The sequence below is a fragment of the Aptenodytes forsteri genome, unplaced genomic scaffold, assembly GCF_000699145.1.
Source record: "Aptenodytes forsteri isolate BGI_AS27 unplaced genomic scaffold, ASM69914v1 Scaffold422, whole genome shotgun sequence".
NCBI lineage: Eukaryota > Metazoa > Chordata > Aves > Sphenisciformes > Spheniscidae > Aptenodytes > Aptenodytes forsteri.
This window is the reverse complement of record NW_008795687.1, coordinates 231,757-246,510: the sequence shown is the minus strand read 5'-3', so window position 1 is coordinate 246,510 and position 14,754 is coordinate 231,757. Positions and strand designations below refer to the sequence as shown.

At 55.3% G+C, this 14,754-nt stretch overlaps 1 protein-coding gene across 1 annotated transcript in view; it reads left to right on the top strand.

Moving 5' to 3' along the window:
• The window catches only part of LOC103901813 (serine/threonine-protein kinase 35), a 24,900-nt gene extending 10,563 nt beyond the window's left edge, over positions 1-14,337 (top strand). The window contains exons 2-3 of the mRNA XM_009282758.1: positions 5,501-6,248; positions 13,906-14,337. Of these exons, the coding sequence (XP_009281033.1) occupies positions 5,501-6,213 (713 nt within the window). The 3' untranslated portion in view covers positions 6,214-6,248; positions 13,906-14,337. The remainder of the gene's footprint in view (positions 1-5,500; positions 6,249-13,905) is intronic.
• The last annotated feature ends 417 nt before the right edge of the window (positions 14,338-14,754 follow it).

Below are 14,754 nucleotides of genomic sequence, written 5' to 3'. Positions count from 1 at the left end.
GCCCCCGCACTGGGATATCCCCACTCTGGGATACCCCACGCAGGATACCCTGGCGTCGCCCTTCCCTTCCCCCGGGGCACCCTGACCTCCAGCTCCTGGGGCACCCTTCCCAGACACCCCCACCCTGGGCAGACCCCTTGCCCCCCACTTTGCCAGTATAACCACCCCCGGGCTCCCCCCACTGCACCCCTGGTCGTCCCAGTCTCCTCTGTCACCCCTGCCAGCCCTGGGGTCCCTCTGTACCACAGTGGTACCTGCCCCAGGCATGCTCCTCTCTGCTCCCATCACCCGCCTCGGTCCTGTCCCTGCAGGGCTCCCCCACAGGGTCTCTCTGCTGCCCTCTGCACCCCTCTTTGCTGCCACCCACCCCAAGCACCCCTTGGGACCCTTGCACAGCATCACCTGTCCTTGGGTACTGTGCCCTTGGGCTCTGCCTGTGTGTCCCCTCCGCTCTGTCCCCTTCCTCTGTGTGCTGCTCCCAGGGACACCCTTCCCTAAGCCCCCACCCTGTGCCTTGGCAGCCCTGTGCCCTGCTCGTGGGGTCCCTCCTTGTGCCCTGCACCTCTGCAGCACACCCCAGCCCTGTGCCCCTCCTGAGGGGACCCTATTGTCACCTCCAGGCTCGGACCCAGCCCCGGGGAGCATCCCTGCATGCTGCCCTCAGCCCTTCCCTGCACCCCCTGCCACTGCTTACTTCTTCCTTCTCTGTTACACCCCCCACTCCTGGGGCTCCCTCCGCTACCCTGACCTGCACCACAGCCCACGTGTGTCCCTCGGGGACCTTCACCTGTCTCTGCCCCAGTCACACCAAGGGGACTTCTCCACCTGACGCACAGTCCTGTCTCCTCTGAGCACCCCGAGGCTGCAGCCCGTTACGGTGCCCTGCCTGCTCCCTTGAGCTCTTACAGCTTTGGGACTGTTCTTTGAGCTCTCCTGTTCCCATTCCCGTCCCAAGTGCTGGCTTTATGGGGACAGCCCTGGAAGCAGCAGTGCCTGTAGTCTGGGCTGACGCCCCTGGGGTCCCTCAGCAGCATCACGGGGCTGTCAGGGGTCACCTTCTCCTGCCACAGCTGATGGCTGTGATGGTGACATCTCCGAAATGCTCCCTCCCTTCCTCTGCTCTCTTTGCTGCTTGTCAGACCCAGCTCTGCCAACGTGCAGTGAAGATGTGGAAAAATACTGGAGCCCTGCCTCCTCGATGCCCCTGCGCCCCCCAGCCTGCCAGAGCCAAAGCCAGCTCACCCCAAACCCCTCCTTCCACAAACTTGCGTGCCAGGACTCCCGTACGCTCCTTAGGGAGCTCAGTCTCCCCATGCCCCCCTGGCTGAGCCCCCCCCCCAGTGCAGGCAGCCTCCAAACCCTGTACCAGGCACAGGCTTCGTGCAAGGCTGCCGAGACCCATCCTCCCAGCAAACCTCTGGCTCTCAGACTGCCCCTGCCCTGCCTGTCCCCTCCGCAATCCTGGGGGGACGTGTCGGGGCCTGCCTGGCTCTCCCCCGTGCAGACCTGATCCTGCTCTCCCTTCACATTCCACACGCAACCACCCAAGGGAGCCCCTGCCAGAAAGGCAGTGTCCTAATTTCTGTATAGCCTGGGTGTTTCCTTTACGTGCCTTCGGGGGCACGACTCCCCGGGAAAGGAGCCAACTCTTCCCTTCGCTGAGTGCATGTCCAGCTGTAGCAAGTCAAGCTCTTCCTGGCAGGTACAGGGGTTTCCTGCCCCCCTTGCCGTGTCGCAAGCCCTGAGAAGAGATGGCGTGGCTTGGGGGGATAGCTCTCGGGTAGCTGTAGGTGCCCCCCATCTCTAGGTGGGGAGAGAGCCCCCCAACTTCCCTGCCATGGGGAGGGCTTTGCCTGCCCTGTTCCCGCTGCAGCCCTCTGAAGAGGGGAGCAGAGCTGGGCTTTCCATCCCAAGGCCAGAGAGCGGCAGTTTTGCTCCCCAAACCGGAGTGCATTTTCCCCTCCATCTGCCTTCCTCCTGACTGCCCTCCGGGCTGTGTTATCTGCTGGCCGCAGGCTCGGGCAGGGGCTGTGCTCGCTGCCTTCCCGAGCTTTGGGTCTGATATGGCACCGATAAATATTTTCAAAACAAAAGCCAGAGCTAGGTGAGTCTCCCAGGTCTAGCTTGCTCTCCTTCCCTGCCCCGCAGCATGCGAGCTGCGTGCTGGAGCTGCCGTGCTGTCACCCCGGCCGAGGTAGCCGGCACGTAGCTGTGCTGCCGTGCCATTCTGCACGACTGCAGCTGGGCTATTTACAGGCCTGCACAGATGCTGTGCCAATGTGCCGGGGCTCAGGGCACGGGGGGGATTAATCGGGGACTTTCTGAATTGGGAGCACAACTGTCGGGATACCAGGCGATGTCGGGTCTCAGCTACAGTGCGGAGCCTGCACCTTCATCATTTTAGTGAGATGTGGAATAATAAATTCAAGGGCAGAGTGCAAAAAGGAAGCTGAAAGCCTGGCACTGAGCCTGGAGGAGAGGCGTGTACTCGAGCAATGTGCTTGGTGCCCTGATACACGCACACCTTCGGGGCTTGTGCACGTCCACGTGCCCCTCTTGTTGTTCCTAACCCATAGCAGTGATAGAGCTGCCTTAAGTGAACCTATATAGGGTGTTGCTTCTTAGCATGTCACCCACAGGGCCGCTGACTCGCTGCCAGTGCTCAGCCGTGCTCGCAGGCTGCCCTGGCATCGCCACGCATGTTGCCATCAGTCCAAGCACCCAGGCTTCATGCTGCTGGTTCTCATCTCTCCGGCGCAGCCTCTTTGCACAGAGAGAGTCGGAGGTTACACGTGGCAGCGGGATGCTGGTTCTGCTGTCATTAGATTTTTTTTTCCCCGTGATGCTAAGCAAGTTAGTAACCTGTTAATGAGCTCCCAGGATAGGTCGTGGGAGGGCTGCTGCAGGGACGGAGAAGTTAGCGTGTGCCATCCTGTGTTTGGGCAGGGAGCGTGCAGGGATGCTCGCTTCGTGATGGAGAACAGGTCTGGCCTGTCATCTGCATCTCTCCAGCTCTTGACTGCTTGACTTCAGTTTGCTAACATCTCATCTTTAAGAAGCAGCTTGCCAGCTCTTTATGTTTAAAGCTGTTTGTTTTGAAGGCAGGAAGATGATTTAACAACTAAAACACTTTCAGATTATAGAAAGAAAATGAAGAAATATTACTCTTGGCTTAAGCCTCTCCTAGCAGCGCTCCACCCAAAGTGAAGTGCACGGTGCCTGCAGCTACTGCTGGGTCAGTGGTGTCCTCCCTGTGCTTGCTGAGGTTCAGGGACCAAGTTTTAAATCAGAGCCTTCGTTATGCTAAAAACAAACCTTGATTTGCTAGAGCCAGCAGGTCCTTGCTGCTGGTGAGCCGGTGTTTGAGCCGATTCTCTGCGGGAAGGGGCTGTCGGCAGCGCTGCTGTGTGAATGCTCTCGCCCTCCCACCTGCGTGCCCTGGCTTGATGCTCCTGGCCACGTGTGGGCACGGGGCACTGCCATGTTCCCAGTCGTGGTGCAGTTCCTGGGTGAGAAGAGCCAAACCCTCCTGCTCCCCATGATGGGGCTACATGGATGCTGAGGGGAGCAGGAAAGCAAAGCCCTGTGCCCTGCTGCAACGTTGCTGGGGTTTAGCAAATCCAAGGTGGCAGCAGCGGTGCGAGCTGGGGCTGTCCTGGCTGTGCAAAGGTCTCCGCTCCTGGGACGAGCGGCCTCTGCTTCAGTTTCCATGCTGTCATGCTAGTCTCACCAAAGGGTGACTCGCACTGGAGAAGCTGCTTTTTCTTGTTGGTGTTTTGGTCTCCAGAGCCAAGCTGTCCTGTGCTGCTCCCAGTTGGCCCTTGGGCTTGCGTGCTGAGCCCCCCTCCAGCACTTTGGGGGTCTCATTTGTCCCCTCAAAGTGCACCCAGTGCCCCATGTGTCCAGCCTGTTCACGGTCCCTCCCATCCCCCAGACCTAACCTTCATCTTCTGCTGAGGGCAGGGAGGTGCAGCCAAATCCTTCTGTTGTGCAGACTTTCATTTCCATAGCAGTAGCCATGGATACAGACTGTTTGTGCAAATAACCAATATTCCCACCCGCACCGATCGCTGACCGCTGCAGGCATGGGCGCCGGGCAGCCCAGGGCTTGGTGTCCCTGCTAGTCCTTGGCTTTACCTGCTGCTGGAAGCTTGCTTTCCCAGATGCTCTCTAGGGCTTTGCTAAAACAAAACCCAACTTTGTCAAATGGGTGGAGTTATTTAACTGCTTTCAAAACATTCAGATTCGTCTGTGTGACTTGTTAACTGTGGCAGAGGCGAGTGGTGTCCTCCATCTTCTCCCTTACGGTGCTTGAGGGTAAAAAAACTAGTTCCTAGAGCAAAATGATACCCTGGTTGTGTGTGCAGGCTCTGTCTGTCACCTGGGTGCTCTGTGCAGGTGATGTGGGGTCTGGCAGCGGGATTTGCATCCTGGCATTGGCTAACGGGGCCAGGTCTGCTGCCTGCGCTCCCCAGGGCATCCTGGTGTCTCACTGCCATGGCCCCATTTAGCCGATAGGATGCTGTTGCATTTCTCCACGTGTCTAGTTTATGTGCAAGAGAGTGGTTTGCCTTCCAGGGGGGTTGTGGAGTAAAAGCTAGATGCAATGAATTGGACCTGAGATGCTCTGAGCTTGAAGAGCTCGATGAGGTGTCTGGTGAAGGAAGAAGCTGTTGGGGACATAATATTGAGTAGCAGCACTAACAAGCGAGGCAACAGTTGTATTCATAAGCGCGGCTGAGATTGCACTTAAATATTGTTTGCTACTTGGGCCTCCAGTTTCCTGTCTTTAAAGACGACTTGGCTCCTAATGAAAGCTGTATGAAGTGGCAGAGCTCCCCTAGCACAAACACAATGCTTAAACGCACAAATTTAGTCTGAGAAGAGCCAGCATGCTGCAAGGCTTTGACACTGGTGTGACTGCTCTTAGCGAGGCTGTACTGGCACAGCGTTAAGGGATGTGATTTACTCCCCGCTTGCAGTTATGCTAGTAAAACGCAAGGTATAAGCCAGCCTTTGCCTACTGCAGCAGAGCTCAGCTGGGAGAGCTGGCGTTCACATAGAACTGGTTATTTTTTTCCCATAGACTCACTGCTAATTGTGCTTTTAGTCTCTGCTGCTTTGGCTGTTAGAGCCCGGGGAGAATTGCCTGACGGTAGCGCAGGAAAATAACCCTCTGCTTCCAAGTTCCCTGCAAGCACCTGAGAAGACGTGTGCTCGGTCTCACTCATGTGCCTGTGCCTTGCTGGGAACAGGTCCCTGACCTGTCAGGGTTTATCAGGTCACCTGATAAACATGGTGCTGGTGCGTGGCACTCAATGGGATCCTAAAGCACTTGAACATCACTGCTGGTGCCCTGCAGTGCAATAGGTCCCGGTCACGTTCCTAAGGCCTTTACTATCCGCATAAACCAGACCTGTCCCTTGCCTGCACTGAGTTAGTGTGGACATTTTGTAGTGTGTCTGAAAAACCCACTCTTGTTTTTGTCCCTTTCGGTTAGGTGAGAGGATCCTGGGCTACGCCGAGGAGCCTTGCTACCTGTGGTTCGTCATGGAGTTCTGTGAAGGGGGAGACCTCAACCAGTATGTGCTCTCACGAAGACCCGACCCAGCGACAAACAAGAGCTTCATGCTGCAGCTGACCAGCGCCATTGCCTTCCTGCACAAGAACCACATTGTCCACCGGGACCTGAAACCAGACAACATCCTGATAACCGAGAAATCCGGCACCCCTGTTCTCAAGGTGGCCGACTTCGGGCTGAGTAAGGTCTGCGCTGGCCTGACTGCTCGGGGCAAGGAGGGTGGGCATGAGAACAAAAATGTGAATGTGAACAAGTACTGGCTGTCTTCGGCTTGCGGCTCTGATTTCTACATGGCGCCCGAGGTCTGGGAGGGACACTACACCGCCAAGGCTGACATCTTCGCCCTCGGCATCATCATCTGGGCCATGATTGAGAGGATAACTTTCATCGATGCGGAGACCAAGAAGGAGCTGCTGGGGACCTACATCAAGCAGGGGACCGAGATTGTGCCCGTTGGGGAGGCGCTGCTAGAAAACCCAAAGATGGAGCTGCACATCCCTCAGAAACGCAGGACTTCCATGTCTGAGGGGATCAAGCAGCTCTTGAAAGACATGTTGGCTGCTAACCCACAGGATCGACCTGATGCCTTTGAGCTTGAAACCAGAATGGACCAGGTTACATGTGCTGCTTAAATTCAGGGCAAGGCACTGCTGTGCTTTGCAGCTGGGTAAGTGATCCGCAGTTTTTGTATTATTCTGTCTGCTGTACCAGCCCAATAATGCACTTTGTAGTGACACAAAGGAATCTTTTATGCTCCCAGAGCTATTTCTATAGTGACTCATCGGAGCACTGCTTCTGAGTTTTTTTCCACCTATTCTACTGCAAAAATAAAGTAGAGGTGGGAAGCAGGATTAGCAGCTGCACGTCCTGCTGCTGCCCAAAGGCCCAGCGGAGCTGGCAGAGCTGGGCAGGAGCCCTGCTCCTCGGAGGTCCTGGCCAGTGGCCGAGACGGGCTGGTGCACAGCAGAGACCTGCGAGCACCCTCTGACATCAGCTTTGGGTACGTCCATCTCTCCCAGGGGCAGGGAAGGAGCTGCCAGTTCTGCCTCCTCTGCTATGTGGTGTAATTTCTGCAGTCAGCGCTGGGAGCACCTCGCTGTCTAGCACAGTCCCCTTCCCCTTTGAGACAGGACACCTCGGGGCTCGGCTGGCTCGGTGGGCCGGCACCGAGTGGAGTGGCAGGTCTGTCTCAGCACAAAGCTGTTTCCTTTGCTTTCACTTACGAGGCACGTGGGTCTGTCTTGTGGGTCCGTCTCATTTTGTTTCCTTGCTAAAGGCAGGACTTCCCTTTGGTGTGAACTGCGGTTGCCCAAACCCGGTGGGATGCTCTGGTGTCCAGCACCTGAGTTTGTACACCTGCATCTGCTCAGGAAGGAAGCTTACAAAACAGTTGTGGTCAGACTGAGCTCAGCTCCGTTCAAGCAGAGTCCCCTCCTTTCTCCCCCCAACTTGGTTCCTAAATAGTCCTAAGCCCAGAGGTCCTGGTCCTGAGGCCTGGGTGGTCACACACGGTCTGGAAGGACCCCCAGGGACATGGGGTAGCTGGCGGTGTCATTAACCAGTGACACCAAAGGACTGGGAGGTGTTGCCAGCATGGCAAAGCTGTCTGTAAACAGGAGCTGTTACTAGGGATACTCCCGGCCAACCACTTCAATGAAACTGAAAAATTACAGATTTCAAGGGGCGAGGCTGACGTCTTCCCAGCCCAGGTTCGCTGCCCGACTGTTGCTGGTCACAGGAGACCTCTGAAAGCCTGCCTGTGTCAGGTGCTGGCATTGCAGCTTGGGCTCCCAGCCCTCGCCTCAGCCCGAAATCGCACAGATCCTGCTGGACCAGAGCAGACCACAGATCCAAGAGAGCGAAGAGGGACGAAATGGCTGCCCTAGCCAGCAAACACCCAGCCTTCAGCCTTGCAGTTGATGGCTGTGTGCCTGGCCTGCTCCCGAGAGCGAGCCTCCAGCAGCAGGGCGGTGGGGAAGGTGGGGGCATTTTGGCAGGTTTTGCTAAGAAACCTCATTGCTGCCCACCTGAGGGTTCCTGAGCTTGTGTAAAGCGATGTGCTGCCCGTCCCCTCTCTGTGTGTGTGCCCAGGTAAGCTTTGTGCTGTTTGCAGAGAGATAGGAATATAGAAATGGAAAGGCTCATGGGGTAGGTCTGGTTGTTGTCACTGCTGGTTTGTCCAAACTGGTCTGCAAGCCATCCCCTCCACACCCCTGGCACAAAATATTTAATGCCCTTAAGATCTCCAGTGCAAGTAATTGATGTGACTGTTTCTGCCTGGGGCTTGGTACTGGTCCCAGTGCAAGTGTGGGCTGGGGATTAGGGTGGGGGAGTGAATCTGCAGAAATGTGAGCCCTTAAGGTGGGTGTGATAAAGTCCCGGGGCAAAAGCAGGGCACCCCACCTTGTGCCCCAGGCCAGGTGTGGGTCTCCTCTGGCTGTTGGGAGCAGCTCTGCTGCGTGACGGAGGGTCGGGTCGGGGTTTGCCGTTGCCATCTGCAATCGCTCTGTGCTGACGCGATGCTGCTGAGTTATGCAACCAGCCCGTGCCCTCCGGGGAAAATTCATCCTGTGCATATCTGCAGAATGGTACATGCAGGGATAACAAACACTGAGGGGACAGTCCTACCCTGGGGCTGTTTGCTTAAAACCTGGCTGCCTTCTGCAAACCACCCCCCTCCATCTGCGTCCGGAGCCAGCTGTGAGTCTGCACCGATCGGATCTGCTCCGACGGTGACACGGCTGCAGCAGAGATGGATGCGCTTATATAACGCAACCCGGCATACGTAGCGTGGCTGCTTGACCCAGACAGAAGCCTGGCGCCATCCATATGTTCGCTGCAGACCCAGAGCGTTGTGCTGTGGGGAGCGTTCCTCTGGCTTGTTTATGGGGCAGCAGAATATTTGGTGTGCTTTCCTATAGGGTTTTTCTAATGCGTTGTGTATTTGTGCATTCAAATCGGCCTGCCTCTGGCTGTTATTAAATGCAAACCTTAAACTGGAAACCCGCTTGAGAAGCTTAAAATGGGATTTAGAGCAGGGCCTGAATTCTGCTCTCAGTTAATTTAAGTTGACCAAAAAACTCAAGTAACCTCTTACAACTTAATTGTGGCACTGGCACGTAGCTTACAGTGCTGCTGGGTCATGCAGTGAGTTCTTCCCCAGGACAGCTTCAGACCCTGCTGAGCCTTGGTTCGTGTCTATAACCTGGAAAACTGTAACCCTCCCTGACCCAGGCAATCAGATTTTTGTGTATTTGTTGGTATGCCACTGACCTCTTCTGATTTTGCTTCATGTCCCAGCAGCTTTGCCTTTAGTTCTGCTACGGATGCTGGACGCACCTGCCAGTCGGCAGGCCTCAGGCTCTGTTATCCTTCCAAAATGCAGATATTAAATGTCAGTTTTCAGTCAGGAAAGTGTTTCTGGCTTGGTTTCTGCTGGACACCAGGGTGTCTGGAGTGGAGATGAGCCTGCTTATCTCCTTGCTCCCCTCACCAGCGCTGCTGGTGGCCCCAGGGTGGTAGGTCCAGCAGAGGTGGGCAGCATTTCCCCGGGCAAAACAAAGGTTTTTTCTTATTTGAACACTGTTTATCTAAAGTCTGAGCAAAAGCATGCCTTTTGGGCAAAGAGGACAAAAGCCTTTCTTTAGGGAGTGGCTGGATTGTGCTGGGTACCTGCTGATCACCTCTTGATTGCCGTGTGATAGCCCAGCACTGTGACCGCACCGCACACTAAGAAGTATTTCGCCCCTCCTTGTGGGTACTGGAAGGCTGGGGCCGCTCTCCTCCTTTCCTGCAATGTGAACATCTTCTTCTTTGCGTGTCTTTTTTGTAGCTGCCCTCCGAGTTCTCCAGGGCTGGTGAGGAGCCTCCCGTGGACACTGCTGCTTCAGTGGGACCCTCTAACGTTGTGGGTTTGTGCAGCGTGGATTGAGCAACCCTTAGACAAGTTGCTGAGGAGCGAGGTACAGCGAGAGCACGTGGCTGTTTGCTGCTCGCTGGAGTGGCACCATTGGTCTTGGCCGCAGCAACGAGGGGGGCAAGTGGCAGCATCACCCACCACCTCTCTTGTCCCACAGGCGGGGTCCGGTACCCGGTGTGCGATAAGCCAGTCTTGCACACAGAGCCCAGATACTTATTTATCTCGTGTTTGCGCAAAGGTGGGTGCTAGGTGGTAATTCCACAAAGCTAGCACGCCACACACGAGAACTACAGCGTATTTATATTGTTACACGATTAGCAAAAGCCCGCCTAAGGTCAAGTTCGTTGGTTAGTTGTGTTCAAATTAGCCTCGCTTGCCATGTAAATTAGCATGCATGCTCCTTGCAGGTCTGGGGGGGCAAGTCTTTCCAGTCTTGAATTGCGTCGGTGGTCCCGATCTCCCCCTGCCGCCTTTACCTTTCCCCTAGTTACCGCAGGTGTTTTGCTGACTTCTTGTTTCTTTGGCAATCATCCAGCCTCCGCCGCCTTCTAGGGCAGGATGTTCCCCTTTTATCGGTCTTTTAGTTCTTCTTCAAGGGCATAGTTGTTGTAAGGCATGCAGTGTTTATACAAGGTAATCAAGCTAGTACAATGAAGACTACAGTCTAGGTATTAACCCAAACGTATGGCTACACCTACAGTTACGCATTTAAGAAACTTTGTAGTTTTAATTCACGTAGGACATCAAACTGCAACGGTTGTCATGGGTGTAGAAGGCGGCTTGTTCTGGTCGATCATATTCCATGATATTTTCACTGTGGATAAAACAGTAGGTCTGATTTTGGGGTGGATGCTCAAGGTGAACGGCAGGAATCTGTGCATGCAGTGTGGTGCAGACTGCAGCAGCTCGGGGGCTGCCTTCAGCAGGAAGGCGTCTGACAGCCGAGGCCAGCCTGGTTCACTCCAGCACTCCTCCTCCTCCTCCTCTGTCACCAGGGGCGGGGCTGCCTTCAGCAGGAAGGCGTCTGACAGCCGAGGCCAGCCTGGTTCACTCCAGCACTCCTCCTCCTCCTCTGTCACTGGTTTTGATCATTCCGGTTTCAGCTGAAAGTAACTGTTTGCATTTGCATTGTTGTCCTCTTTGCATTTTCAAAATGCAACAGGAGCTGATGCTGAACAAGCTCATCTGCATGATGGTGTCTGTCCCTGGCGAGGGCTCTCTGGTGCTGTGCCCCGCCGCTCCCAAGCACCGCTAACAAACTGCTGCCCTACAGATCTCCAGACCTGGAGGGCAGGGATCGGACGCACATCAGCAGCATCTCTGCAAGCTATCAGTGCGCAGGGCTGTTGCATCAGGTTAGGTCTTGTCTGTTACTACCACTCAACTCAGATTTTACCATCCGGTAAGAGTGCCCTTACCCCGCTGGCCGGGGACAGGTGAGCAAGTCAAGGAAGAGGATAGCGGTTTCATTTCTGAAACAATGTTAGTTTTGACTTCAGACTGTTTTCAGTGTGGTTTGTGAATCTTGGCCTGGACAAAAGCCATGGGACAGTAAAAGCAAAGTCAGTTCCTCTTTTTGGCCGTAGCAGCGGGTGCAGCAACGCGGGGCCACCCCGCGGAGTGGCAACATCTTTCTGGGCAGCGTTGATTCTACCTGGGGAGAAGCGAAGCCCTGAGGATGAACTGCAGCACGTCACCTCTGGCCAGATGTGTTAGTGTTTGCGTTTGCTCACCGTCACCCCCTCTCCCTCCTGGGGGAGGCCGCTGCGGTTGGATTTAAGGCAGCTCCCAAGGAGTGCATCACAGATACACGTACAGAGCATGAGGAAGGGCTTAGGAGATACAGCAGGCTCTCAGCCCCCTTCCCTCGTACCCTGTGTTCCCACGCAGGGGTAGATAATGTGATTAACACGAGAAGGTGCTGGGTTATCTCTCCCTCCCCTGCGCTGAGTCCTCTGATATCACGCAGACCGCATTGCCACTGCCATGACCCACGCATTAGTGTCATCTTCCTTAGGTGCTGGATGAGGACTCCCGGTTCATATCCTGCTGATGCCGAATGAACATTCGAGCTGATTAAAACTATAAGTGGCATCAGGGGAGGGATTAAAAGCTCTTGAACAAGCCCCTGAAACAACGTGCGTCAATGGAGTGAGCTCTCCTGTCTCAGAGCTGTGAGCTCGGGGTTGCTCAAGCAAGCGCCTTCCCTGAAAATGCTCCTACTCCAGGGAAGCACAAACAGAAACGCTGCCCTACTTGCTAATGAAGCTGCATCACAGGAGAAATCTTCCAGAAAAATCCTTGTGCGATTGCCCCAACCTGATGTCCGGGTGCCTCTTGCAAGCCTGTCTTCTCAAACAGAAAGGCTTTTTTTCCTGATTGCAGCCTGCAAAGGCGGCATCTCCTGGTTAACCTCTCCTGAAAAGCAGCGTGCCCGTGGCCCTGGCTTCTGTTCCAGGCAGCCTCTTCCTTTAGAAATGTGTTCCTCAGGCACGGATTTCTTTAATGAGATTTCCTAGGGCTAAGGGACTTGGGTAATTTGCTGGGCAGCGGCAGTTTTTCTTCAGCAGGTCTCTCCTGCTGCTCCGTCGCTGTTGCTCGGTGTCTCTGCAGAGCCCCTTGCTCGGGAGAGGACCTGGCCGTACCCCAAAGTGTGGATCTGCCCCTGCTGAGGAGGGGAGCTAAACCCCCCCCCCCCCAGGTTTTTTCCATGTAACTGTCTGAGCTCAGAGCTCAAGTCTGGGGAAAAATTAAACTGCTGTTAACTCCTGGAAAATTACCACCCGTGCATAGCACAAGGGGTGATGAAGTGAAGGTCCCTCCACTTAGGTTGAAGGTTTGCACGTGTTTCGGTGACTTCCAGCCCCGTCCCCTGCTGCAGGAAGCCCTCGAGGGGCCAGCGAGGCAGAGCTGACAGCAGCGGGGAGACCCCCGGGTCCCTCCATTGGGCAGGTGGGTCCCAGCTTTCATCGAACCGTCACCGCTGCTTCCCAGCACAACCCCTGACCTCAGCTCTGCTGGTCCCTCCTCTGAAGGTTGGGACATCCTGAATGATGTATTTCCAATACAGAAGTGACATCATGTGCATGTGTGCCGTTCCTCTGCTGGGTCCAGCCTTGCTGCCGGATGGGATGTCCACAGGGAATTTGCTGGGTTGCAAACAAACTGGGAGGAAAATGCTGGTGGCTTATGTGCAGAGTTGAGCATTTCTGCGTCCGTGAGCTAGGAAGACAGGAGAGTGCAGTGCCAGGGCTGTGGAGGAGTCGGTGCAGCACCCTTGGTTGGGACTTTGGCCAGGGCAGAGACTGGCACAGCAAAGATCTGCCCATGCTTTCCTAAAATCCCTGGCACTGAGCATCCTCGTGGGCTGTCGCAAGCGCAGCACGGCCACGCTGCGAACCCATCCTGCTCTGCTTTCAGTTGCACCGAAAGGGATTTTAACTGCCTCTTGCAGAGCCACTCAAGAAGCCCGAGCTGCTGCTGACAGAGAGGGCGAGCGGTGCAGGGCGTCCCCGGTGTCACAGCTTGTTCCGCCTTTCCCTGGGTGTGCGGATGCAGAGGACCGGGAGCCACCACTTGCATGCGCATCATGTGGACCCCTCAAGGCCGGGCTCTGCCGCAGTAATGCTCATCCTTGTTCCAGGCGGGCTGTCACCGCGGCGAGCCCCGCGGGATGGGGCTGTGTTACCGGTGTGCAGGGCGATGCTCGACCCCCAGCCAGCCCATCCCAGCTCAGCCCACGAGCTGGGGCAGCTGGGTGCGTACTGACCTTGGCAGTGTGCTGTGCAGCGTTTGAATCGCTCTTTGAGAAAGAAATGACTATAAACCGAGTTCGGACCCGCAGTGCCTGGGTCAACAATGAAAACACTGCGAAGCAGAGAGACGTGGCAATGCCCATCTTGGACTAACTGGGACCAGCGGGAAGGCTGTGGGAGTGGGCTCCCTCTCTGCAGCAGTGTCCTCCAGCCCTTCCATCCAGCAGCCAAATGGCTGCAGCACCAACCCGATTACCATTGCACCTTCCACCCGGTGCAGTTGTTCGTAGGCATTGCTGTTCGCAGTCCAGCAGCCAAATGGCTGCAGCACCAACCCGGTTACCACTGCACCTTCCACCCGGTGCAGTTCGTAGGCATTGCTGTTCGCAGTTGTTGGTTGGGGCCGTGTAACGAGAAGGCGTGTACTCATCTTGAGTTCTCCCAGACCCTCAAATGATGCTTTAATTAAGGCTTGGGAATGAAAGGGGAGGTGCAGCGAGCACACTGAACCAGCGATCCCGCTTGCTTTGCCCCCTAGTCTGGGTTGGGTGGCAGCGGGAGGGCTAGCAGGATGTTGTCACCATGTAGTAACTGGGACAAAACCGCTGACATACCTGACCTCTCTTTCTCCTTTCTTGTTTTTCTTGCAGGTTTATTTACCAGGGACCCATAATCTCCATTATTTACATGCAACGAGGGAAATTGAAGATAAGGGAAGATGATGATACAGAAGACCCCTGGTCTGCAGGATCTCTGGCAATGTGAAATCTTTGGGTGTTACTTTGTTTTGTTGGGAAGGAGGTGTTCTGGGGCTGTGGAGGGGGCTGCAGAGGCCTGTGGAAGAGCACAAGCTGGCAGCTGTCGTGCCCACGGGACTATTTTAAACAAGATCCAGAGAGCAGAGCTGCCCTTGCCCAGCCTTCCCCGTGTCTCCTGTGCTGCCATTTGACTCCGTAGATGTTTCTAGAGAAGATCTGGTTCCATAAGGAGGTGGGAATCGGCAGCCCAGCAGTGAGGTGTGCTGCCAGGCACCAGCTCTGAGTCTGGCTGGGCACAGCTTTGGGTTTAAAGCTATTCCTTTCGCCGAGGGGAAACGGGAGCAAAGTGATTGCTGGGTTTGCACCGGGAGCGCAATGCTTTAGAAAAAAGTGAGTCTCTCGGACCACGTGTTGCAAGCAGCTAAATACTTTCATAGCCAGGCAACTTCTGAATAGGCGGATGCTGCCCAGGCTATGAGCAGTTGACGTTAGGATAGAGTAACATAAACAAGCTGGAAAGCCATTTGGCAAGGCAGGTCCGCTGCTGTGACGGGCAGACCTTCATTCTCCCCGAGCTGGATTTCACTAGTGATGTTTGTTACAGTCTTTCTAGACAGAGGGCAACGGGGAGCCCGTAGGTACATTTTCAGGTGGACATCGTCCGCATACAAGAGAAACAGAGAGCAGTCCGCTACTCTGATCCATTTAATGCTAAACTTCAGTTGTTAGGAACAATACTTG